Source organism: Meleagris gallopavo, chromosome 4 (genome assembly GCF_905368555.1).
Source record: "Meleagris gallopavo chromosome 4, MGAL_WU_HG_1.1, whole genome shotgun sequence".
NCBI lineage: Eukaryota > Metazoa > Chordata > Aves > Galliformes > Phasianidae > Meleagris > Meleagris gallopavo.
In genome coordinates, this window is record NC_139407.1 from 30,355,609 (window position 1) to 30,382,827 (window position 27,219).

Below are 27,219 nucleotides of genomic sequence, written 5' to 3' on the forward strand. Positions count from 1 at the left end.
AGCCTGCAGAGCAGCACAACGCGCCTGCTTTCAAACCCTAAGAAAGCAAGATTCAGCCTCCATTTTCAAGACTTAGAAATACACGATTCAGTCCATTTCCAAGCTCCCCAACCAGACGCAGGGAGCAGCACAAAGTCCATCTGACCCCCCCCAGGATAGGGCCAAAACTCGGAGCCCAGTGTCCCCACACTAACCTCAGCCACCGGGTTCCATCTGCTGCTGCTGCCACTGCCGCTACCACCGCCGCTTACATCCGAGGAGCTGAAGAACTCCACGCTTACTACAGCGCTCCTGAGGAGCTGGCTCTGGCTGTTATGACCTGAGACCGTTAGGAATAGCCACCTGCAGGCAGAGCCAGCAGGTGTGCCTCGCGCGCCTGATGGGCCGTTGGTAACAGCTGCGGGGACGGGTGTCGGTGTGGAGGCATGGCTGCTGGAGGCAGCGCTGCGAGGAGTTTGTGTGGGAATGTTTCTTCTCTTGCCCTCGCTCACCCTGAATTTGCTGTTCAAAGTCGGGGGGAGTTAACCTGTCTTTGTTCAAAGGCTCTCCTGTAGCTACAATAGCGTTTAGAGAAACCATCTCCTGTAAGGATCTGGGCATTCAGATAAAGGGTGTGAATGACTGAGGTGGAAGGGTTCGTGCTTCAAACACAGGAGTTTGCTACATCAGCTGTTAAAAATGCTGCTTAAAATTTAACTCCATTTGCTTTCCAGATACTCTGTTGAACCTTTTTCAGTTGAAACTGGATTTTTTTAAGTCAGCATGTAGTCCCAGTTCAAGGCACAGTAATAAATACTGCTCCAAGATTCTTCCTTTTTTCCTTTGGGATTTTAGATAAGTCTCTGTGTAAAAGAGAACTTGTGTCTCTCTCATCTGATGCTGCTGCAATTTTAATTGGAATTGACTAAATCACACTAAATTTCCTACTGATGTAGTTTCCATCTGTAATCATATCTTTCTCAGAAAATCCTTATATAGGTCAATTTAAAATCAAATATGAAAGAATCACAGCTGGAGGGATGAGGGGACTCTGGCTGCAAATACATGGCAGGGTGAGATGGTTCATTCAGCTTCCCAGATTCTCTGCTGAAAACACTTTCTGCTTCTTCTACAAGGTTTTCTCAGCAGCAGTGGTAAACTTTAAAACTAGCACAGGTGGATGGCTTATCTCTCACGGGTGTTCTTCCAAAATGCTAAACATTCTTATTTTACTTGTTTTTTTCCTCCCAGATGAACATACAGAAAGCATATTTTCTTCATAGATGAATTATTTGCATTGTTAGTTGCAAAGTCATGGCAGGCGTGGGCTGTGCTATTGAGTTGTAGTGAATGTTCACAAGCGTTGACAACTCTTTCAGGTGGACTTTGTACAGTAAGGTCTCAAGAAAGACCATGTCACACGTACACTCAGTAAGGATAATAGAAGTTCTTCTTTAAATCATTTATTCAGAGAAAGAAACAGATTCCTTACTCGGTAACTTCACACCACTACTAATATTTTTAGTTCAGGTGCTTTAAAGTGTGTTTTATAAAAGTAAATTATGGATTTAGAAATAGCAAGTTGTCTACAAGCAATATCTCATTGTTTGTATAGCAACTAAACATTTGAGAGGAAATATGCACATAATGCAGAGTGATTGTATTGTATTGTTGAGTTAGAAAGGGAGCCTCCTCCCAGCATCACAGACTGCTCTAATTACATACTGATTTTTTAATTACTTTCACCTGCATGCACCATTTCTTCCATGCATAAAAAAAAACAGGTATGTACTGTCACATCAGCAGGTGAGATCTAACTGTTTATCAGGACACTATAATCTCTGCTTCCAGAGAACAATGCAGTGCAAAGGTATTGATGCTTCATATACTAGCAGAGGATAATAAACACCTTAGAATGACAGATTAAATCAGTCTGCAGCAGCAGTGTAATCCAGCAGCCTGGGAAATAGGACTCACAGTCTCACAGCTTTATTTGATTAGAACGAGTCATGCCTCAGTACTTCCATTTTCTTCCACTAGTTAAGACTATGTAATAAAAAAGAACTTGAAAAAGTTGAACTTAAAGTCCTTTTCTATTTCCTTCTTTCTGAAAAGTGCACACGTACTTGTCCATGACAGCGCTCTTCTCCTGAAGTCTGAAATCAATGTATGGCATGTTTGTTTTGTGGCAGAGCACAGTCATGTTGCATCTTGGAGGGAGGGAGAAAAGAGCATGGGGAAGTGGCAGAGGTGGTACCCTATGATGCCCTGACCAACAGCACTCTGCAAAAGTCCTCTCTAAACTCTTGGGAACCAACTACTCAGTCTCCAGTATTGTTCTCTTATGCGTTATTTCAGCAATTCCCCTTGCCCTGGAGTGCAGATTTGCTGTACTCCTTTCAAGATGGAGTTCAGATATGGTACTCTGTGACAGGAGCACTCCAGATTTCCTAGAATTGATTCAAAGGAGAAATCATCCAGCAGCAAATCTTTTATCTTTCACCTTTTTTCCTTCTGTATTGCAGCTTTATCAATGCCATATTCAGTTTCACACTAACTATGAACACCTGTTTCTAGGAAAGGGCTGGCATATCTTCCTTCACAATGTCATATACTCAACTCTGCTTGGTCCTTACTATCCACTTTCTGAGTGAGTATATCGTCGTGCCTCTCTATTCTACCTATGCATGCATGTCCTGGAGAAGAATTTTTGTTACAGACAATGTTAGACTTTTGTTCAGGAGGAACTTCCCAAGTGTTGGAAAGTCAAGGAAAAGACAGACATGGCTATACAAGTTCTTTCTGCAGCACGCAACATCTTAAAAGAAAGGCTGAGGTTTCTGTAAATATGCTGTTTCAAATATTTCAAATCTGAGAAAGTGTTACACGTGTGTATGACTGCAGAAGCCTGGGCGAGTTGCGTATGTGTACCTGACAAGGGAGTTTTAATTACATTGCTTTTAGCCCCTCTTCACTAATGATTCATTCCACTTCCTAAGTGCATCAGGACTCTGGAAACATCTGAATGTGTTTAATCTACTCTGAGGGGCATAGGGGATTGAACAAACCACTCAGGAACTTTCAAAATGCATTTACTTTGACTCAGAAACCACTCTTCTGTTTTAAACAGCTTTTATATCCTATTGTCAGTGATTTTTATTAGTACCTCTTCCACAAGTCACAGGAACCTGGAAGTGTTTTAAACCTGTTTTCCAGAGAAAGACATGGTGAAGGCAATTGTTTTTCCTTGGAACAAAGCATAAGCCTCCACAGAGGACACTGAAGTCCTTTGAGCCACCTGCACTGATGTTAACTCTGTGAAGTACATGTTATATATAAGAACACTGTGTAAAGAAAATTTTGTTCTGCTATTTTGTTAATTCTAAATTACAAAAATTTTGTAATGGGTTTTGTAGATACAACATATGAAGGGAAAAGAGGTTTTTTCTAGAGAGTGAAATTTGGGGATGTACAGATTTCTTCATTTTGTAAAGGATAACATAACAAAATCACGGATCAAAACAGAAAAAAAAGCCTTATTATCTTAAAGATTTTATTGCTACATGCTCCCCAGTACAACAAACAGGATCAGTAGTGTACACTTTAATGAAAGAGAAAGTAGCTTGGTAGAAAAGAAAGCAAAAAGGTACAACGATTATCTACACCCACATTGTATATATGTAGAAGATAAAGACAGAGAATTTGACTTTTTGGAAATTTCCAAGTAATAAAATACACCCTATTTGTCTGTTTGAGGCTCAGGGATTGTCTGTACAATACTTTTAATACTAATTTCTTTGACCTTCAAAAGCCTTGTGGAAAGGTAGCAGCAATTCTTTAGAGGTGGTGAGTCAGTACTACAGTGGGTTAGATAACGCACATCACAATGTAAGATGCGCAGTGACCCCATACTCCCTTGAAGAGGATTCATCTTCTTAAATTTCATTTACAATAAAAGTTTTGTGACAACATTTTTCATCCTTACCTTATCCTAGTCATCCAGTGATTATGCATAATCACCTCAGAAGTTTCTTTCCAGAATTTAACCTTTGGAGTCCTAATTTGGAATGATACTGTTTTATAGTAGGTTAGAGGCACACATCCGCTGTTCTTTCAAATGAGGCAATCATGAGGACTTCTTATGGGGAAACAAAAATTGCACATGAATATTTAATATCCCACTTTGAAATTAAAGATGCTTGTAATAAAAAAAATTGTCAGACTTTTTTTTATTTTTAAGAGTAAGAACAACAGTTTCTCTACAGTAGTTTAGTTAGCTTAAATTTCTGCTCTATTCATATGACATAGCATGTACAAGTATCTCGTTACATCTATTTTATCTTGGCAAAAAGGATAGTCAACTGCCCTTAGTGTAAATATTTAGTACATAAAATACTATCAAGAATTCAACTTTTAATAAATATCTTTAGTTCTCAATCCTATATACAAGTACTTTACAGCAACACACAGGAGAGAGTGTGATTGGATGGACTGTGAACAGGATGGTTATTGACATAAATTACTAGTACATTATTGCAGTCAGATGCATTGTGCTTGTGGAGATTTTGAGGTGAACCATGCTGAAAAATAAATATCTCTCTCACCTTTAAACCAATGCTTCCAGTAGGAAAAAAATCTTTTAAGTCTTGCCACAGCTATTTCTTCTTAGTGCTACCACTATGATGCTTTTTTAGCTTCATAAAAAACAACTGGATCATCTGGAAAACACAACTTTTTGACTTGTGAATATTACAGTACTTACAGTATATACATGGTTTCCTACACTGGTCTGACCTCTTAGGCAAGAGGAGACTTAAGGGTCAGCACTGCAACTCCTAGCCATAGCAGTGCCTGCTCAGTGTAGGCTGCAGGTGTCAGTGTTCATTTCACAGGCACATAACAGCATTTTTTCAACCTGTGACTGGAATTACGCTAAAATGTCTAAACGAACTTTTAATGGGCAGGTAGCAATAAGCAGACTCATACTTTTAGAATTATACTTCTTTTTTTCCCCCTCTACTTGAAAAGAAAGCATCACATTGTTGTTACTAAAAAACAATCAAACAACAAACTCTTTCCTAATATCAGTAGATGTAATTCATATGAAAATGGAACTTATCCTTTTATGACAATGCTGCTTAAAAAATCAACTTGTGGAATGTAAATAAGGCAGTACTCAATGGCAGGCACCTAGCAATTGTCCAGAATGCAACATAGGTAAACAGTTGTCTGACAGCACAAAACTCTTAAAAATAATACTGATTTTCTGCAATATACAGTATTTACACAACAGCTGCAAATTTGCTCATACAATATCCATTTATATAGATAAATTAGCAAAACAAGTCTTATTAATTCAGTTGTTCCACTGCAAAAGTATTTTGTATCATGTAAACGTTTGGTACTTCTTGTAGTGGGGTGTTTTCTACATGTGAGTGCTTAAAAACAAAAATAGTGAGGTGACTACTAAGGACACGGCCACTTTCCCTGTACTAGAGCTTGACCGATGCCCTTGGCAACTTTTGTGCACTGTTAGGAATGTTCTTTGGTGCTTTCCTCCAACGCATTCAAGCTAAGAAGATGACACAGTATGGAAGGAGGGACGGGAAGCAACTAGAAAGTGAACCAGCACTTCTTGTTCTTTGTATTTACAAGGAGAATTAGCTGATGATCTGCAGCGTCCTGCTCATGGAAAGCAGCATGCGCCGTAGTGTCCAGAAGTAAAGAAAGGAAACACAAAGCGAACCAAAGCTTCTTTCTGCAACTATTCTCCATGTGGCATTCACATTCATCTTTCCACAGTGGAGGACCTCGAAGGCCATCTCTTGTCAATTTGCCTCTCACTCTTCTGTGAGGTTCTTGATGGTGAAGGAGCACCCACTGCAGTGTTATTAGCTGACACCACAGGAACAGCTGCGACCAAAGCAAGGTCATTAGGAGGACCAAGACTGCTACTATTGGCAGGTGGCTGGTGGAACAAAGCAAATAGCTTGGAAGTCTTGCTTGCTAGAGGAACTCTCCACTGTGGAAACTCAGCACCCTTAGGCTTTGTGTTTGATTGGGAGACATGTGTATCTGTATCCTCTTCTGCGAAGTGAAGCCTGCCCAGGCCCCTTCTCCCTGGCAGGAACTCTGCATAATGGGGGACTAAAGGCGTTGGCATCATCAAAGCTCTAGGCAAATCACTTCGATCAAACATCACTTCCTCCTCAGTTTCAGCAGCTTCGGTAAGGAATGGTGGTGGGAGAGTGCTGCTGCGCTTGCTGCAGGACTCACAGCACAGCTTGTTGTAGCCAGGGATGGAACAGTAACGTGCAAGTACTTCCATCTGACAGAAGATAGATTTGTCTCCCATACAGGGCTCATCTGCAAAACAAATGCAATGCTGATTGTAAACCTAACGAAGAGCACTGAAATACTTGTACAGCATTTAGATGGGCACTGATAAAATAATGCCTGTTTCCAAAATGATGGGCTAGTCTGAGTTGTTTCATCCATGAAAGAACTCACCAAGCCCCAGAAAATATATCAGCCCCTTTGAAGAGGCAGCTCTGTGAAAAAAAATAAAATAAAATAAAAAAATAAAAAAATCAGTTACTTTGAAAATGTTGGCTTCTGTGCAGACCAATAGCAAACAGAAGAAAGTCATGTTTGTAGAGGACTACAGACAGCAATTCACAGTGCTAACTGTCCAGTACCAGTCATTCTACCTGCCCCAAATCTAGCCTGAGGATATTATCTATCAATAAAACTGAAAACAGTTAAATCTTCTTTTAAAGAAATCCCAAGCAGTCATTTTGGGCGGAGTTGGATTCAGTGATCCTTGTGGGTCCCTTCCAACTTGGGATATTCTATAATTCCATGAACTCTCAAAGATGTCTTTTGCATCATCTCTTAAAATAAAGTGTTAGAAACATTTCTTAGTTTTTCAGTGACCCAAACATAAATGGAGAACTGATGGATAGCTTGTAACAGATGTAAGATGCCTTCAGATCACGTGAGGCATTGCTTTCAGTCAGCAAAAGAAGACTTCTTAAAGAAGTCAAAGTTGTACTTGAGATCTCAGAAACATCAGTCTTTTTTTGAGCATTTGCTGGATACTTGCGTTGTACGGATAGAGAGACGGTCACGCTGGTCAAAAAAGGTAGAAAGGAAAACCTTAAAACACAATAAGTCAGAAGAAATACAAGGCTTTTATACTGAGTATAAAAGTACATCCATACCCAGACTTCTTCGGTGTGATCCATCATGTGAACTCAAAAGCAAGTTCTAAGTTTTAGTGTCACTTGAATTGGCACAAACATCGAGAGTTTCTTAGCAGTTGAGAGTTGGTCGCAATACTGAGCATTTATGTTTTTAATCTTGCAATCTGCTGTACCAACTATACCTGCTGTACCAAATCAGCTGCAAAAGCTTTAGCAGCAGTCCAGAATGAGATGAAGAAAATACAAACATGTAACACTTCCCAGGACAGAAAACCAGCAATGAGGACAAATAAATTGCTTGGTGCACCCAGTAACTCTTCAAATACTTTAGGAACAGACTAGCAGGACATTTCCATTAACAGATTTTTCCTAAGATATTACAGTTTATTTGTAATGGTACTGATGGATTTTACTTAAAATAGAAGTATGTGAAACCATAATGTAAATGGCCAAAAGCTAACTCTGACCATTGAGAATACCTGTTCCATATGTGTCTTCCATTCATAGCAATTATTCAGTCAACATTTCAGTGAGCAACAGATGGCACGTAATGCCACTTATTAAACTCTGAAATTAAATTAGCCTTCTGTACTGTGATATTTTCTCACTAGTATAGATGTTGTCTTACCACATGTCAACAGTATGTTAGGCAACCAAGTTTTCCTTTTTTAAAATATTAACTGTAGTCCAACCCCTCAATCAGTATAGATCAGTTTAATTGCACTGAATTCAGTAAAATTACACACTTGCATCAGTGGGCTTGTGGGATGCTGTTTATAAATAGCAAATTATATGACTTCAGCACATAATATACATTTTTTTCCTTGCTCCTAATCCTGATGTGATTCCTTGGATAGATGTTTATTGGTTCTTGACAAACCTGAGTTAAACCTGCAGATTTGCCTGAGAATATATGTAGTCCATGAAGGCACTATAAGATTATTTTCAGCAGGAATTAGCATGGGAAATTCAAGGGCTACATTCATAATTCATCTAAACTAGGAAAGCTAATATTGAAACACAAATCTTTGCATCATATATAGAGTAATAATTATGCTTCCATATAAATGAGATCTGATCTGGAAAATTATGACAGTCATCTTATTAACACACTCTGATTTATATCTATATATAAGTGAAATAAATATTATGACCTAAAGTAACAAACAAACCCAAAAAAGAAAGAACCAAATGATTATTTTTGCACTTTCATAATGGCAGTGCATCTTATTTCGTCCTGTTCTCTAATGGCTAATTTTTCTAGAATTGATTTGCAATAGTTTTGATTTTGTGACTCAAGTGATAGTGCAAAGATTTGGTTTTGTACTTATCTACTTCCAGTAGATTCCATAAGTACAATCTTGGAACTATATACTCACATAATCCCTTTTTTTTATTTTTTAGGTTAACTCTGCACAACCTAGTCAACAATTTCCTATTCAGTATGGAAGTGCTTGTATCCTTCTGCTGATGTTCACGGTAAAAATTCTCCTTCTCACAGTTTGTTACTTGCTTCACGGTAACTAAGAGTAGAAGACACAAGAAGGTGTATCGGTTCCCTAGTGAATCTTCAGAAGGTGAAGCTAGTAATTTAAACTGATGCAAAAATTTCACATTACATTTTAGAAGTGACACAGTTCTTACAAAAAGGATCACTGTAATTGTACATTCAGTGGGATGCTGGGTGAGAGCATCCCACCGAGAAATCTTGCTTTGAGCTGGAATCTGATATTTAGGCACTATATTTGAAACTGCAGGTAGATATTTTTGCATTCTAAATCAAGAGTTGCAAAGAGATAGCTCATAAAAAGACTATCCAAGGACCTGTTCATCAATTTATACAAGTACAATGAAATCAGTTTTTGTAATCTCTGCTGAGGCATATGATAGAAGTGGTGGCTCTTCTCCTGTACACAGACATATATTTTCTAATGAAGTGGAAGATGTAGGTTAATGTGCCTCATACTACAAAAAGAATCACACTGAGGCAAATGTTCATCACAGTTCCAGTTGGACTGAATTCTCAGCAATTTTGCATTTATACAATAAATCATTTGTCAAAAACATCTGCTGTAGACAAATATTTTGCTATGTCTAATGCCCCGAAAATCAAAATAGTAATTAAAACTATACAAACTTAAAAATAAACTACTACCACACTTTCCATGCACAAAAGATTTACCTACATAAATATTACAGAATAATATCCATATTTTAGCTATATTCTCCCTAAACATAGAGTGAGGTAGAAACCACATTAAAAGAGTGTGGTGAAAAAGACAGACTATTTGGTCTGAAAGAATACTGTCAGCTACTTAGTGCAGAGGCAGAAAATGCCTATGCTTGGTAAAAGCTACAGCCCAAATTCCTGAGCAGAATAGAGAGGTTTGCACTCAAAGATGCCGGTACAACGTGTCTAATGAGCAGAACCCACAAGTTACCCTGTGGTTTTGTCAAAGGTATGAGTGACCTGGCTGGATGCAGTTGCCCTTGTAGTTAGCATTTTTATTAAGACCAGGTTGCGCTGTAGGTTTGCTGCAACAAGGCCAGATGGATTGGTACATTTTCTTGGCCATTACATCTTTTTTTTTTTTTTTTTTTTTTATCTGCAGCATGGTGTTCTATATCCTCTTTCTTTAGGGAATGAATCTAGCGTTTCAGAAGCCTGGTAAGCAACTGCAGTACTTAGACATGACCACATAAATCCTTCGTTCAGTGGGGCAGGTAAGATGGGGTGTGTATTAAGCATCTAGAAATGAAATAACAGAGTTTTAACCAGTGTGATTCAAGAGCACTGGTAGAGGGCATGTACGAGGCCACCTATTGCTTATCTCCCATATTAGCAGATACTAAGTCTAACATGCCAGTGGCATTTGGCTCTAAGTATGACTGTGAAGGAGACACAGTAAGAGTCCTTGATGCCTAATTCTGAAAGGCTGGAATTTAACACTGGCCATTAAAGAAAATCTCAGCTGATGCTTAAAATACAGATTCTTAAAGCTGATGCTTAAAGCACAAGATCAAATCTATCTGAATCATTTTGTGAAGATGTAGCCCTTATTTTAGTTTTGGAAATATTTGTATCACCAGTGAAAAATCAGTCCACAATGAATAACTAATTTTAAATCTGCTACTTGTTAATAAAGTCATAGATAATGATTTGCTCCCACCTAGTGGATACAGAATCTCTTAACTGTTCACTGCTCCCAGAATCATTTCCTCCCTTGAGTCCTTTCACTGGCAACAGCAGAAAACAAATAAGAGCAAAGCATAGACTTTCGCTAGACTTATGGCAAGCAGTTACATTCAATCTGTAGGAAAACATACTGCACTAAGAACTCTTTTTTCTATTTTTTCTACCAGCCAATGGTCAGAATATTAGGGCTATTGTGAGGGATTAAAAAAAAAACAAATAAACCCAAAATCTAATAAAGTTAATGGCTCAAAGGAACAAATACTTTTTTTGTTGTTGTTGTTGTTCATAAAAAGATTAAAAAACTGTTTAAAAAATTCTATGAAAATAATGTGATAGGATTCCTAAGAATCCTATTAATACCTTATGGCTCAGTGTTTTTGTATTTGTATTTTCATTTCTTTAATTGGCCTCATGCTGGGATCTAGAGGTCAAGTAGGGTCTACTTGGGACCGACCTTCATCTTCAACACAAATTTTTGCAAATACAACTTAGGCTAACATGTCCAACCCCCCTATTTCAGTACGTTACAAGAGAGGGCCCCAATCTGTGAGAAACACAATCACCCTGAGTTAGAATATCAATATTGTGCTGGACTGAAAAACAAATTAAAAACTATTAGCTAGAATAAAACAGGGGGATCACCAGTGAATGATATATTTTCTAGCATGCAAGAAGTAAATAAGGTTGTGTGGTTGACACCTGACAGTGTAGTACTTTTAAAATACAGTACTGTACAAATTTGGTACGTACACTATCTGATCATAAGCACAGGCTCTGACTTGTCTTAGAAACCAGCTACACAGTAGGTTCACCAGGTAGAACTGAAACTTTAGGCAGGATTAAGTAAAATGTATTATTTTTCATCTGAGTTCACTCAAGTATGAAATCTAAGTCTATAACCCTGGAACCGTACTATGCGCTGATACACTGCACTGAGACAGGAAGGGTTACTCTCATTTGCTGCAAACAGTTTGTTTCCTTACCATTACAGGGAGGGAGTTTACAAACCCTCACTGATTCTGGCTTTTCTCCATCGCAATGGTCACCAGCACGGCATATGATCTGCCGGGTCTCAGTTCCCTCCCCACAGGTCACAGAACACTATGAAACAGAAACAAGAAATTCAGGGTATTTCACAGCACTGTGCAATAGTTAATGTGTCTAAAATAGCCCAGGGCTGGTTTTCACATCAGGCTATACATTCCAGCAGTTTGTTTTGAGAGCAGCCTTTAGTGAAGGCTGACATTATGGAAAAATATGTCAAGAAAGAGGATGGCATTTTCATCAGTCCTTGCTTTTTGCAACATCAAATTTATTATTAGAGGATATCATAGATTTTTCTTCTTAGTCTTCCTATAGCTTATTCCTTGACAGTGAAAGAGAATAAAGACAGAAAGAGACTAAAAAAGACTATGGAATTCTAACTCAGTGTTCACTGTGTTAACTGTAGCATTCAGGTGTTTGTTCCTATGACATCAGAGGAATATTAACACTTGCAGAAACTCTGTGATTCCAATGCAAGTTCACATTGGTATAAAAATAAAAGTAATGCTATCCTCAGAATTGGGGAAATGGGAAGTTGACAAAAAACAAAATATCTACATTTGTTCAGCAGGATTATGGGGATATTTTCAGAGTTTGTTTCTAGAGAATTTGAGAGAGCTATAGAAGTTCAAGAGCCAGGAAGACATTATCTACTGCTGATTTTCATGTTTTGGAGATCTCCGACCAGTGCAGGCAGGAACGTTCACCACAGGCACAGCTCCAACATCACAGGTGTGAGGTGCTACCAAAGGTACATTACTTGCTCACAATTGTTGCTTGCCTACCTCAGACCAGGGCCCAGATTTCCACTGTGCAGGGCACGGTATTCGGTTGCACGGCCTGCGACTCTCAGGGCGATCTCCACTACAGTACTTGAAATGGACAGAGCGGTTTGCACCATCATGAAGGGGCTGAATGCAACGCACAGTGCGGATCTGGTAGCCTGAATTCCCACAGGTTTTTGTGCAGTATTCCCACTCATCTGCTGCCCACCTTGAAAGTGAAAAAGGAATAAAATGCCATCACAACTTTTACCATTATCCAAACTGCTGCCAGTTCAGTCAGTTCTTAGCATGTTGTTTTTTGTTGCTTTTTTGGGGGGGGGGGGAGGGGGAGAGGGTAGGGAGGATGGGAAAGGTAGGGAGGATGAAAACACTCAGCAAGATTGTATACAGGTAAAAAAAAAACCAAAAACAAAAACAAAGCACATCCATTACGCAAGATCTCCAATCTAGAAAGCTATTAGCATTGTACCAAATTTGGCTTGGGCTCATTTTCACCCCTACCACAAGGAGCAATCATTTGTATTCTTATGCATGACCAACTTACAGAGGCCGCGTGCATTCCTGAAGATTGCACATTCTACGAATGGGCTTTGGCTTTTTGCTGGCTTCACAGAAGCTGCGATGAACCATTTTGTTATCACTTTTCCTGCGGCACCCATATTTGGTATACTGGAATCCTGAAAATATTTCAGAAAAATTAGGAAAAGCAGACTCTTGTTAGAAATGTTTTTTTTAAGTATAACTTTCAAGTACAATTAAATGGTTTTACATGACAGATATTTACAAGGTATTAAAACCTGCTCACAATTTGTTCCGTTGTCAGGCATAATATTGTTGCAGAGTACTGTTTGGATGTTGTTTAAAACACGGCACTATGGTAGGTTTATAAGGCCGGAGGGGACTCTAGGACCTTTTAACCTCTGCACTGCACACACAGATCATGGTACAGAGAGGGGAGAAACTACCTCCTTAACATCAAGCAGCAGGTCACTTATTAACTGGGGAATGAACTCAAGACCCATGTCACATTTTAGCATTCTTGCTACCCAAACTACCTGCTCAACTGCTCTACATAGAAGTTAATTAGAAATTTACATTACCCATTATTTGCATAGGAATAACACACTGTAAGCAAAATGAATGATCAGTGGCAAAAAACGGCTGAGTGCATGCTTTCAAAGTGACCTTGGGTGCTGAATTTAACACCTAAAAGGGACTACTTCTTGCTAGGCTGGAAGTATGACACTTTTGAATAATCAGACACTTAAGATATTTTAAGTTTGGGCTCCCAAAATAACAAGCTGTTTCTAAAATGGAAGCTCAAGATTTCTAAAGCATTCACTTCCCCCACCTTTTACTCTTCCACTTCTGGTAATTTGTCATTACTATAGGGTGCTACATCATCTGTTTACCTCCACCACAGGGTTTGGAACACTGTGACCAACTTTTCAATGCCCACTCAAAAGTATCTATTTCCTCCTGTAGGACGTTGTTGCTGTTGATAGTTGGTACTGAATCTTCATGAATGATGTATTTGTAAGTCAGGCTAGATCTTGTGTCATTCTCCCGAGGAATGATCTATTAATAATCAAATGCAAACAGTGGAAGAAAACCAAAGCTATTATTTATTCTGTTGCAGAGTAAAGAAACTACAGCCTCTTAGGGAAACGTGCAAACTGCTGGTTAACTAATTGGGAAAAAAAGGTTTTCTTTTTTATCTTCACAGCTATAACTAACAACAGTAAGATCAACAGAGCTGTTTAAAATGAGACATCTTTATAATGCTAGATTTATTGGCTGGCCAAGTAAGACACCTCTACCTAGGATGAAATGATGCTGTGGCCCAGTGATCTACTTGGCAAGAGAGCAAATAGCATTTGACATGTAATGCCTGTTTTTGTCCAAAGTGTCCCACTGACATCTGAGAACACATTATTGAAACCTTACTGCTGCATGAACAGACAGCATTTTACCAAGGAGAGTAAATGCTAGTGAGAAAAGGGCTTTAGCCTGTCAGCTGTCCCATCTGCACAGGTCTTTCAGAGAGGCATTACACAGCAAGGCCTAATCTTGGCACAATCTCCATGCTGGCCATGCACTTCTGTAAAAGACAAAATCACTGTGTTTCCACTGCTTGGCATACAACTTACCAGGACAACCACTGCATCATGCAAAGGCCCATCAGTGTGCAGAGTTTCTATGTCATCTTCTATATTGTATTCCCATTCCACACCCAGGTCGATGAAAGATCGGGATCTGGCTTCCTCCCCTTTTCCATTCAGAATATAGTGTCCTGTAGCCTGGTTCTTAATTGCTGAGCGGATTGAAAAGAGTGACAGTTGTGCCTCTTATCATACCATCTCCAGTCATGAAGGCTTATGTGAAACTTGTCAGGAGACATTACAGAAAGCCTCTTGAACAAACCCCACCAACTAGTGCTGTAGATGCACTTGCACGGAAATAAGCCCTCCAAGGCCACCCCATGTAGCCTTCAAATTCCGGACTGATGATAAGTGCATCTGCATATTTGATTCAATTTTGCACCACCTTATTCATATGAATTAGGTACAGAAAGTACCTCTTCACATGTAGTATGCATGTTTTCCGTACTGGCACAGTTCCCAGGAAGTATAGGTAGTAGCAAGAAACTCAGGTCAAATCCCTAGAGTCTCTTGTCCTTCTTGTTTGCAGAAGACCAAACCCAACACTTCTGAGAACACCCTTTAGTGTAACATCTCAGCAGACTACAGATGCATTTCTTATATTCCTCAGATTACAAAAGTGACACCTTAATTCACACTTCAGCTTCTTCAGTATATGTATGTATGTGCCAGATGCTAAAATCAATAAGCAGAATCAAGGCGTTCAAACCTCTGGGAAACTGTTCCTGCAACACGTTTTACAAATCAGGTCATGTTGGGATTGGATTACAAGCCAATGAATTAGAAATCTAGAGAAAGACTTTCATTATTTTCTTTTGTACATCCTTTTCTAAATCACCATAAAACATTTAAAAATATTTAAATGTTTAATTTAAATTTAAAAATATGCCAACATCTTACATGCTCCTATTATTATAGCAATCAAAATGCAAGTTTTGCATTGTACCTACTTAGAAATGTGATAAAAATACTTACTACCAAAACGATTCCCTCAGGGATACTATCACATTCTGCTTGGTCCAAATTGAAGTTCTCAAACCTCAAAAGCCAAGAATTTTTCTTTCTGACATTATCACAACCTTATCTATTTCCTCTCTTCTGTTTTGTTTTTTTAATTTCTTTTTCTGTTCTTACTAATTTTTTAATAACTGATATAACTCTGCCTGAAGAGTTTACAATTCAGACACTGCCAGGGCAGATAAAAAACTGATTAAATGTACGTCAAAATCAATGGAAGACTTCATCCCTTCAGTGTAAGCTAAAAATCCCTTAAGCATTATACAGAGATAAGTAGCAAGTTACAAACTGATATTAACAACAATATGATCTTTCCTACAAAAGAAAAATCCAAAATGAAAGGGACTGAAAACACATCACAAGTTTTCCAATCTTCTTTTCATTAAAAAAGCTGTTGTTTGCAATCTGCAGTAAATAAGATTGTTAAAGATACTGAATTCATATATTAGAATGCATCTTTTTTACCTTGACAGTGTCACTTAAATAAGAGTGATGAGAGTCTTTTATTAGTAAACATGCAAATTGGGATCAGTCTAATATTTTGAGGAATTCATATAAGAGGTAAATTTGATTACTAAGTTTACATCGTCAGTCTGTAACATGCGATTCTGAATGCAGAAATTTACCTTTACTACTCTAGTTTGGTTCTCATTTCTCAGGTTCTTCTGCATGACTGCCCATGCTTCTCATCATGCCTCAAAGCCAAACCTGAGGGAGGAACTTACCAAGAAAATGAGGAGAAGCCTCGTCTTCTTGGATAAACACATGTCGAGCACCAGGAGGGATGTCAAACATCTTAAGGTACCCTTTGGCATGTGTAGTAGTCAATGGAGAAAGCAGAGGAGGAAATAAAAAGTAATAGCCATGGTTAGGAGTGCTCTACATTATTCAGCTTCTACTTGCAGAAGGGGGCATCCACCAACTGAGAAGCAGTGTCAGAAAGAAACTTATCAAATAGCTTTGTAACGTATTTGACAGGACCTCCTTGTGTTTTTCCTCTTTCCAGGAGTAAAGAGAAACCAGTTACAAATCTATTTGTCTCTAGATTAGCTATATTGCTATAGGTCATATTAATTAACAATTCAGGCAAAAAAATATGTTTCCAATGTTTTTGAGTGTACAAGGGAGAAGAACAATCCTTCCTGATTATTTTTTTCCAAATCACTCATCAGCCAGGCTGTGGGATTTGAGTTTACTTATTGTACTGATACACATGTGTCTCTTCAGTGTGTCTGTTTACTTTTGAGACATCAGTGACCTTGGAGAAAGGTGGACGTAGTAGATTGTATTGTCACTACACATAAGGAAGGGCTTGTCTACATGGAAGTTAATCCAAACAATTTAAATCAACAAATGTAAAATGTATTAATTCAAGTATTACTGCTGAAATGAAAGGGCTGATTTCAACTCTGTGCAGTTAAGAATAAAAAGCTGTCCCCAAAGACAGTAATTCATATTTTAAATTTCAATTATTTATCCGTCTAAATAATTAGTGTAATGTTCAGTATGTCGTACTGTCATTCAGGAAGACTAAAATCCATCTTGAGAACCTGTCAGCAATTACTTCTATTGCAAGTTTTAAACAAGAGCTTCACAAGCACTGAAGTGAATCTAATTAATTTGATGTAAGGATGCAAAACTCTGAGTGTATGGCACTTTCATATTTCTGTATTTTCCCTTTAATGTCTGAATATTCAGTTATGACAAATCTCCTTGGATCCATTTTTAAAGAACGAAGAGCCACATATGTGTAATGTCATGGATTTGGCTGATGAGAGTCTGCAAAAACAGCATTCGATGATCTTTTTACTGTCCATTTTTTGAGCATATGAAACACAAAGCTTTTGCCTGATTTGGTGTTATGTGTCAATGCCTTGTTGGAGATGAGAACTGCAGCAAGAACTCTCCAGTTGCCATGGATGCCTCTTTCTGCAAGCACTTGAACTTACCCAGAGTATTTTTAGACTCCTTTGTTTCAGAAAGGGAAATATTGCGAGCTCCTTTGGGCAATGTAAATGCTCCTCTCGTCTTCCCTTAAATAGAACGTCTGTAATTAGTGTCATGGGAGCCAAGTCTTGTTATTTCATTGACTACATTGTCAGCCAGATGGTCTAAACAAATATGAAGTATAATTTACATTATGTGTTCAAGTGCACTTAAAGCAGCATTAGACACATCTAGCAAATTTTAACAGTCAATGAAATTTAGACCACTGAAAATTCAGGTAGGTGATTTTAAGTTGGATACTTGCAGATTTCATTTTCCAGAAACTTGAATTCTTTTTGGCACCTCTTGCTTAAATGTTTTCCTGTTGGAAGAGGTCAATTAGTCTTTTTAATGACTAGACTGCCACAGATACTGTAAAACAACAAACATTTCATAAACACTTTCATTAACATTTAGAAATGGCTTACTAATAGCAGTATTTCCTGAACTATATTTCTAGTACTCTCTATCATTTAGAACTGTAGCGCTTTCCAGACACTGAGAACATGTGAAAACACCCAGTAACGTGCTGTCACCTTACAGTACAATGCAGTTACTTGGTGGTTCCCAGGCAAAAATACTGAGCCACTACATAATGGGGTTAGTATTGTATTTTGCCCTCTGCTGACCTCTTATTTGCCCTGTTATCTCCTAGGGAGTAAGCCAAACCTCAAGCTTAGGCTTGTACATCAACTGCAAGCTATAATTTGTAAACCACTGCTATAGAATACAGAAAACAGATGCACCAGAAAAAACTCTACTGGACTGGATCCAGAATTGTTATGTGAATACTCTGCCCCCAAAAGTACAATCATTTACTTTTAGTGAAAAAGATTAGAAATATGCTTAGAAGGCTGAGCACTAATTTCTGCTGATTACAGGTTTTTTGTTTTTTTTTTTTCTTCTGTTTGTTTTCAGAAAAGCACAGTGACTGCCAGCTCAAGAAACACACAGGCCTGTATAAGAGGCTCAAATTATAATCTTAATTCCATTACTCCCCACATCACAGTACTTCTTGTGTAATTTCATGTCTAATCTAGCAGTTGCTTTCGTCGCTTTAAGAAAGGTCCTCTAATGGCACTTACAGCTACAAGCTGTAAACTTCTCCAGTTGGTTTGTAATTAACATGTATTTTCAGCAGAATATTTTACATATTTTCTTTCCATTTGCACATTATCTTTATCCAAGTTTAGTTTGGTTAGTCACTTACTGACCAAATGTAATTACTGATGCTGCAATAAAGCTTGCTTCATGGCAGTAACTACCAGTTTTTAAACTGTTAATGCAGATATCCATGTTATCTGTCCCTAAGACTTTCTCCACTCTATCTTAAAACATTTAGTTCTATGAAATAGACGTTCCTGAAATTGCTGCTACCAGTCATACAGAAGATACATATCCCTGAGTACATTCCCCAAACTGAAATAAAAGCAATATAGAAAAGTCTTAAAATACACAACATTCTTGTGTATATATATATATATATATATATGTGTATGTATATAAAACATTATACTGCCCTAGCTCAACAAATAACTGACCAGATAGAAATTTCTGAGAAGACCAAGGAGTCTTGAATTATTATTGATAAGAGATGTGTTATACAGTACCCCAGTCCAGTCTAAAAACTTTAACTAGGATAATGTCATCATATTTTTCATTGGATGTCATTCACACAACTTAAGAGAAATGAGGGTTTCTGCCAAAATGTTTCTGTCTTTGATTTAGAATTAAGTTGAATTTATTTTTCATTTATTCATTTGACTAAAAGGTTACAATTTATGACAAGACTGATCTGACACAAGAACCCACATGTTCCTATGAGAAGTTCAGAACTTCAATTAACAACTCTTGAGTTTAGGTTTAAGAAGAAAAACTTATGAATAGCTTACACTTCAAAGGGAGGAAAAATATTTCTTCTAGTCCTCCTACAGAATAAGGCATGCTCTACTTAGCATCAGGCAAAGCACCTCAATTTCTTCTGAATGTCACTGTTAGGACAACAGTTCATTTTTTCGGCAGAACTCAGTGTATCCCCATTTAGCACAAACACTGTCTGTGGGCTTCAACATTTACAAAGAGCTAAACACACTATGCCTGGGGAGTATTTCTAGATACACTGCACAAATTGAGTTTTCTTCTGTTGGGTCCTTCAAAAGACAGAAACATTACAGTGTTTTAAAGGATCTAATTTCTTTATCAAGCACTAAACTATTTTGGCACATCAAGCTAAAATTCTTGTTTTGCTACCTTGAAGTAAGCCACATTTCTGATCAGTCTTCAAAAACAATAAGCATGACAGAAACATATGAGATAATAGAAACTATATTCAGATGCATGAATATGCTATTCCTACCAAGCTTTTTGGGAGTGCGGGTAAAGGTTCCTTTCACTGTTCGGCAATGGGAGTTATCTCCACCACAAACGCCACACTTATCTTCAGCCTTATTAGAACCAATTTCCTTGTCACAACCCACTTTCTGCAAAATGAAGAGCCAAAAGAAACATGGCTTTATCATAAGCTGTAAGGTTTAGCTGTAGAGGGATGCAATCTCAAAATCAATGCATAGAGGAAATTATTACCCAACACTGATCTATTTCATTTAAACACAAATTACTTGAAAGCCTGTTGCTGGGTAATGGTTGTCAGGTGAAAAACAGAAATTGATTCTCAGATTATATCCACTGTAGACCAAAACTAGGAAAGATGGAAAAGAGAAAAACAGGGACAATTCCTTTCAGATGCAAAACTAAGTGCAAAAATGGCAAATGAAATTATCAGTTGAAGAAAAGTAAATTGTTTGACCTGTGTCATTGTTCTAATGTAATTTAATTCTGAAGTAGTTATGATGAATATGATGCTGCAAATATTTCAAAGCATCTGCAAAGTCTATCTCTTTTTCTCTGATTGCTGCTAAACAGTTATTTAACAAAGCACAGTCCAAACTCAGCAATGAGCTTGAGAAGCTGTCACTCACCACACATTCTCCACGAACACAAATGCTGTAGGGATCTTTATACGAACAGCGAGTCCCATCATGTGCCAATTGTTTCATATAAGCAACATCTCCCGTTTCTTTGGACTGGCAGTACAGGTGGCATCTCTTATTAGCTGCATAGCAGGAAAACAGACGTAACTGCGTAAGTTAAAAGCAATTCAGATGAGTTTCAGAAAAACATCTCACTAAAGGCATAAAGAGAATATTACAGAGATAGAAGGGACCTTATGCAGACACCTAGGGAGGAAAAAGCAACTAATTTGCTGTTGTGTGAATTTTGGGCCCATCACTATCACAGACACTCTCACAGAAAGCGGATTGCTTTCAAAGAAGCTCCTTCCCCACTATTCTTCAAGTAGCTTTCAGTTTGATTCTGTTGCAACAGTGCTGAGTTTAGAAAATCACATCACATGAAAGAATAGAAGATTTGGATTTCAAATTCCTTTAGCCTTTTCTGAAAATCCCAGCTGAACAAATATTTCATTATCACTACATGAATCTGATCCCCTAGCCATGCATATGAAGAGTTTCAAAGGAGATGCCTGAGGAAAAAATACCAGCAACTCAAAGCAGCTCTGAAACCTCTTTCAGCAAGCAATGAATCCTTATGCTTGAAGCTGTCCTTTTTACTCAAGATAACTGCTGGATTATATTAATGTTAGGAGTGAAGAGTCAGGCTCAGGTAGATGGACCTATCTAAGAATGGGAAAATACTAAAAAGGACTTCTCAAGTAGAACACTAACTAGAACACTATTACAACTTCCAGTGCAATTTCCTAGCAGCAGTCCTCATTGACCATTAACATTTTGCACTCATATAAATGAACAGCTGTACAGGAGAGAGGGCAAGAAGAGTCCTTCATGATCTGAGCAGCAGCTTTCCACATTTGGCCCCAACAGCAGAGCCAGAGCTTCACAGTGCACTGCATTAATTGCTATGGCACCCACCAGCTATTCCATCAGGAGCTGAGAGCCCCTATGCCTCTTGCTACATCCTGTTCTCACTAGGAAGAGGATGAAAGTCAGAGGAAACCAGCTGGACTAGGGTTGATGAAATTACAACTGTCTCACACTGCAGCTATTCCTTTAACCTGGGCCATCCTCTTCTCCTGCTTTTTAGTCATACCTACACTTTTCTCACACTGTAGTCTCTACACGGCAAAAGAAACAAGATCCCCCCGCCCCCCATAAGATCTGTGAGATTCCAGCACTGACTTGTAATAAACACAAATAACAGAACTTACAGTCAGGGTGTTCATATGGCAGCCAGTGGTGTTTGCTGTTCTGATACTCAAAGTGGGAATTGCGTTGCTGACATTGCTGCGCTCTGAAGTCCTCAAAGTGCTTCGGACATTCTTCCGTATTACAGAGTTGAAACTCAAAATTGACACCAACACAATCTTCACCTCCATTAATTGGCCTAGGAGAAGAAAACATCTGTGAGATTATAAAACCCTCAAGGCTTTGGGTCTACAATTTCGTCATCAGTCTTAAGTGGAATTTCACACTCAATTCTGAAGAGAAAATTTCACAAAAAAGGAGTGTGAACTGACAGAACTGGAAACAAAGCGGTTAACTTGCACAGATATGCACTTGCAATGTAACCTCTATGCTTGCTCAAACATCCCAAAGGCATATGCTGACATGCAGAAACAATACATATGCACATCTATGCTGCCAATAGTTGATTTACACTTGGAGATCATCTAATAGTTTATTCCAAAGCTTGTTGAGCTTGCAGTCTATGTTCTTTTCACTCTCTTACACATCAGTTAAATTTTTCATAGGGTGATTTTCCATAGGCTTCTCTCTGGAAATTACTGGATTCACTAAAAATGATCCTGGCTCCCTGCAAAAGGTGATGTTTCAAGGGGCTTGAACACAATGTGAATTTTAGGAGATTCCATCTCAAAACATAAATGCCATTTCAGCCGACACCTGCAATGATTACCAGTTGACTGAAACCACCACCAAGGCAGAAGACCTACATTGGATTGTTGCACTGGCGCGTTCGGAAGCGAACTCCAGTTCCACAGGTTCGTGAGCAGGAGCCAAATTTTGTCCAGGGTCCCCAGTTGCCATCCTGCTTCAGCTGATTAGCATTTTTCCACATGCAGTGACCTTTGTAGCACCACTGAGAGAAAACAGGCATGGAAAGCAGAGGAGAGCAGAAATAAAATCAAACTAAACATATAATCGCAGTAAATTTAAAAATGCATAGAGGTGAGCTCATGGAGCAAAGAGGGTCTTCATACTCTGGGCCCAGGTGTGCCCAATCCCTCTCTTTCATGGCTGGCTGTTCCATGGATAAGCAGCAGTGCCACATCTGAGCGTGTATCTTTCCATGGGCAGAAACATGAAGATCAACATGTTCTAATGTTCTTTTGACTTCATTTAACTCATCCTTTGTCTCATATGAATCCTAATTCCTACCATTTTTTAAAGGAATTTTTATGTTCTGACTACTGTATCACAGAATAAGGTCCTTGCTGAAGATCAGTAGCTTTTTTTTCTTTTTTTCCTCATACTCAAACATAATATTCACGCAAACAAAATGCAACAGCAGGCTAGTCACTAGTCAGCAAGTTTTTTGGCTACTGGTTAGGGCATTTCCAGACATCATAAGTGGCTCTCCTGTAGCTGAAAATACATGGAATTTGTTAAATAAACATTTGCTTGAGTATAATTGTATAATCAAAAATGAATTAGCAGCAGAACATTCTCTAATGTTAAAAGACAAAATTAAAGAGCTAATCCTAAACCTGTACAAACATTTAGCCACAGGATGTCTGGACCACAAGTACTAAGAAGAGTTTGGGGCTATGTACTCCTGTCCTACAGTGATTCCTTCATCTGCTACCATGGATTCTTAATGACACTTTAAGGACACTTTGCAGAAGAGAGAATAATATTAAAAATAATAATAATTTAAAAAAAAAAGTAACAAAAAGGCTGCAGAAGAAAATCAGAGCACCCTACACCTCACCTATGATTTTAACACCCTCACCCTCCAAAATATAGCCTATGTAATAGCCAGCTTTGTACATTTCAAAGAAGACAAAGTGGAAAATCACAGCTCCCATTTTTTTCCTTCTTTGGTGTCACCTGGGGGGATGCTGTGCAATTGTCTATTTTCCTGTGTGCTTTTCAACCCAAATTAATGCAACTGATTGTGTTTCTTTTTAATACATAGTGGAAACACAATACTCACTTTTCCAGGGGCACATTCTGTCCCATCGAGTGGAGGTCCTTTCTTAGTCTTACAGAAATATGGGTTATCTGGATGGCTACACCACAACTGCTTGCATGGATCAAAGGTTCGGAACTGAAATACAGGACATTTATGAGATGAAAAATAACATTAGATTATTGATACTTTTTGGGTAAAGATTCAAACCAGCCAGTCAGTTAATCTAGCACAGCCACTAACAAGTCAAGTATCTTTGGAAAGAAAAGGGCAATGATTACTCCCCACATCCTCTGGTGCTGAAGGAAGGAGGAGATGCCCAGAAGTGGGAGGAAAATTAGTTTTCTCCCTTTTTTTCTTGGGATCACAGGCTTGCTGCCACAAGTCTGTGTCATGTAGACCACGCTGCTGTCCTCTTGACCATTATACCAAATGACTAAGACGACTGGCTCTGGCTTTCACCCATAAATATCTCTCTCCTTCTTTATGTATCTGCTTAAACTACTCCATTAACTGCTCTTTAACTGTGAGAAAATGAATACGTTGCAACTATTAAATAAGGCCAAACACCAACTTGCTGAAATGAATGTTTGTCTTTGCAATGACTGCCTTGGACATACCGCTGTGCACATTTTATAGCCAACACCAAAATCAAAGCGGCACTGTTCATCCATGGAGTAATTGATGCCTGGCAGTTCAGGGAGCTTGGGCCAATCATGTTCAAAAGGATCGTCAAGAAGACAGTCGTAAGAACTGTGGAAAGATGCACAGAAAAAGATAATGAGAAAATGTAGTAATTGGTTTTTTTTATCAATACAATCCAACTCTTTATTCTGAGATGTCAATATTCATTTTCTCAAACCTATTATTGTTACCTGAAGCACTAACAGTCCCTTCTCTAGGAATACTGCTCAGTGAAATGTGACTGAGCACTGAATGAGAAGATCCTACAGCAAAATCCCTGTATTTGCTGGAGACTGAGGAGAAGCATCTCCCACCCTTCCCTGATCTAATGGTACATGTAGAATTTGCACATTGTTTTCCCGTCACCAGAGGCAGAAAACAAACGCTTCTCAATTCTCAGTTCCAAAGGGCAACATTTCAATGTGCTTCAAACTATAACATGAATCCTAGTATAAGGATTAACACAACACGTTCTGTACTCAGAGAGAGCCTTTCCACTGACTTTATGGGGCTTTAAAATAGAACAGATGTCTGAGAACAGGCCCTCTTACCTGAAATCTACAGCATACACAGGGACAAAAAACAGGTTATGCAAAGGGCAAGAATAAGGCCTGCTTTTTACTCATTCCTGTTAAACTCTTGGTGGGCTGCTCTTCCTGCACAAGGATAAAATTCCATTTTAAGCTCAAAGGTCTTGATGTAAAATTACTATTTCATCCTTTAGGTTACTAATGGGATTCCTCACTGGAATCCAGGCCATAGTGGGTCAATTTAAGTTTTCACTCAGTTCTGACTTGCAAAATCAGTTATTTGCAATAAAGGAGTAAGAACTGGATGAAGCATTTATATGGAAGACTGTGTACATAAATACAGGTAGACATCACTCCTATGCTCTCTGTTCCCCTTTTCTCCCTAATTCAGTCACATGCATGTTGCATTTTCTCTCTTCCACAAATTTTACTAGTTCTTCTCAGCTTAGGGCTTCATCTTCCCAGTTTCACAATACAACTTGTACAGAAATAAAAAATGTAGGAAAAACACCAAGTTCCTGAAATAAAGTCTTCCAGACAGACACCCAGTAACATTCCCAGAAGATGCAGTGAGTGTTGCATAAAACTGTAGGTGAGGATGCACTGTTCCTGATTTTGCTTCTCTAATATAGAAGCATGGCAACAAAGGTGATCAGAAAACTGTATTACTGGAGAAAGCCAGAAATGGAAGTACCTTTTCTTTACTGCTGCTGCAGGACAGGGAAGCCTACTGGAATTCCTCTATATATTGAATATCTGTTTGGAAGGAGAGAGCAGCCTACACAAGAGGATCCCATTCCTTGCTATCTCTGAAGCCTCAGTACCACCGTGTTTATAAAAGAGACTTCCACTTCCACAAACAAGCGTTCAATTTATGATACGTGAGGATTGTTTCTCCTCTTTGCTTTCTGATGGAGGGCAGCCCATTAGCCCCACATCTCAGGGAACTGCAAAGACTTCTGTTTCCTTTAGTAAAACCACCATCAATGAGTGCTAATAAGTTCTTACTGTATATATCTTTTGAGTTCTTGGCCACTGCATCTGGACCAGTGGTAACGATGAAAGGCAGCCTGCACCAAGGGAGCCATAACACTCCCCATTGCTGTCTCATCCCCACATCTGTTCCCTTGCCCATCGTGCTCCATTCCCAGCCTGAAACAAAGAATTAGTATCAGAGCCTCAGCAGTTTCTACTTTTCAACTGGTAAAACAGCTGTAAAGAAAACAGTTTCTCATGCAAATGCAGTCATTCAAGATGAAATTGTTCTCTGCATGCTACAGATATCACCTGCATTTCAAACAGATCTTTGATGTCAAAATATAAGGATGCTCTAAATACTCTTTAGAAACTAACTAATTAGATGACGATTTCTATGTTAGATAACAGAAGATGGCAATTCTGCTCACCACTGAGCATCTCATTCAGACATTTAATTATTCATGACAGTACGCTCATTTATCAAAAGCACCTACTTATACATCGAGCTAACACGGTTGTAATGCTGTGCATCCAAAGAGCTAACTAGGTTAGCATATTAAATTTCCAAAAGTGTGCATCTGGTGCAGCTTATCGTGCAAGTGATATGGTCACCTCACATTTGGCTAAACTCCTCCGACATTACTCTGGCCAAAAACAATAACAACAACAGAGCCCACTGAGCTGAACAAGAAGCCTGCGCTACTTAAAGACGACATTAATTCATCCAGCAGTTGACAGAGCTCTTTCCCTGAATCAATTATTCTCAGCCTAACATTTTATCATTCTTTAAGAAGTATCAAATTAACAAATCAGCACTTTCAGTCAATGAGAAGAAAGAGTTTTAAGGATGCTTGGTAAGCTACTGTCTCCACTGCCTGGACTTTCCAGGTTTCTTTCTTAATTATCTCACCATCACCTTACAGAAAATGAGTTCCTGCTCTCTCTTTGTCCTCTTCCCTCATTTACTTATTCATTGCTAGAACCACCGATGTGTTCCAAGAAGATGATAATATTATTTGGATGGTTGTCATATAGCCATTAAAATTAAATCACTTTAAGTAAAAAGGAGATGCAGCACCATACTTTGTTGTTAATCTAATTTTATGTTAGACTTACACGTGACCAGTTTCATGAGCAACAACAAAAGCTGATGAAAACCCATCCTCATGGTTGAGAGTACAGCTTCGGACCGGGTGACACATGCCAGTAACAGGAGCATATCCTATTGAGAGAAATCATGTCTGACTGCTTTACCCATTACATTTCATAGAATCATAGAATGGCTTGGGTTGGAAGAGAAATTAAGTCCCACTCAGTTCCAACACCCAGCTGGTTGCTACCCACCAGATCAGACTGCCCAGAGTCCCATCCAACCTGGCTTTAAGCACCTCCAGGGATAGGGCATGTGTAGAACATGTAGAATATATGTCTGGACAGCCTGTTCCACTTGACACCCCAATAAATTTA

General features: G+C 38.6%; 1 protein-coding gene across 5 annotated transcripts in view; it reads right to left on the reverse strand.

Moving 5' to 3' along the window:
* Positions 1-3,515: 3,515 nt before the first annotated feature.
* The window catches only part of ADAMTS3 (ADAM metallopeptidase with thrombospondin type 1 motif 3), a 129,344-nt gene continuing 105,640 nt past the window's right edge, over positions 3,516-27,219 (reverse strand). For 2 of the 5 annotated variants that reach the window (XM_085222694.1, XM_085222698.1), the window contains 18 exons: positions 26,869-26,974; positions 25,783-25,926; positions 24,181-24,313; positions 23,585-23,698; positions 22,362-22,507; positions 21,618-21,793; positions 20,353-20,486; positions 19,731-19,854; positions 17,640-17,696; positions 17,338-17,421; positions 16,114-16,194; positions 14,360-14,523; positions 13,622-13,787; positions 12,754-12,886; positions 12,210-12,417; positions 11,364-11,481; positions 8,564-8,707; positions 3,516-6,345 (listed from right to left, as the gene is read on the reverse strand). In XM_085222694.1, the coding sequence (XP_085078820.1) occupies positions 5,768-6,345; positions 8,564-8,707; positions 11,364-11,481; positions 12,210-12,417; positions 12,754-12,886; positions 13,622-13,787; positions 14,360-14,523; positions 16,114-16,194; positions 17,338-17,421; positions 17,640-17,696; positions 19,731-19,854; positions 20,353-20,486; positions 21,618-21,793; positions 22,362-22,507; positions 23,585-23,698; positions 24,181-24,313; positions 25,783-25,926; positions 26,869-26,974 (2,810 nt within the window). In that variant the 3' untranslated portion in view covers positions 3,516-5,767. The remainder of the gene's footprint in view (positions 6,346-8,563; positions 8,708-11,363; positions 11,482-12,209; positions 12,418-12,753; positions 12,887-13,621; positions 13,788-14,359; positions 14,524-16,113; positions 16,195-17,337; positions 17,422-17,639; positions 17,697-19,730; positions 19,855-20,352; positions 20,487-21,617; positions 21,794-22,361; positions 22,508-23,584; positions 23,699-24,180; positions 24,314-25,782; positions 25,927-26,868; positions 26,975-27,219) is intronic. The other 3 variants (XM_085222696.1, XM_085222695.1, XM_085222697.1) reach the window with 3 other exon arrangements.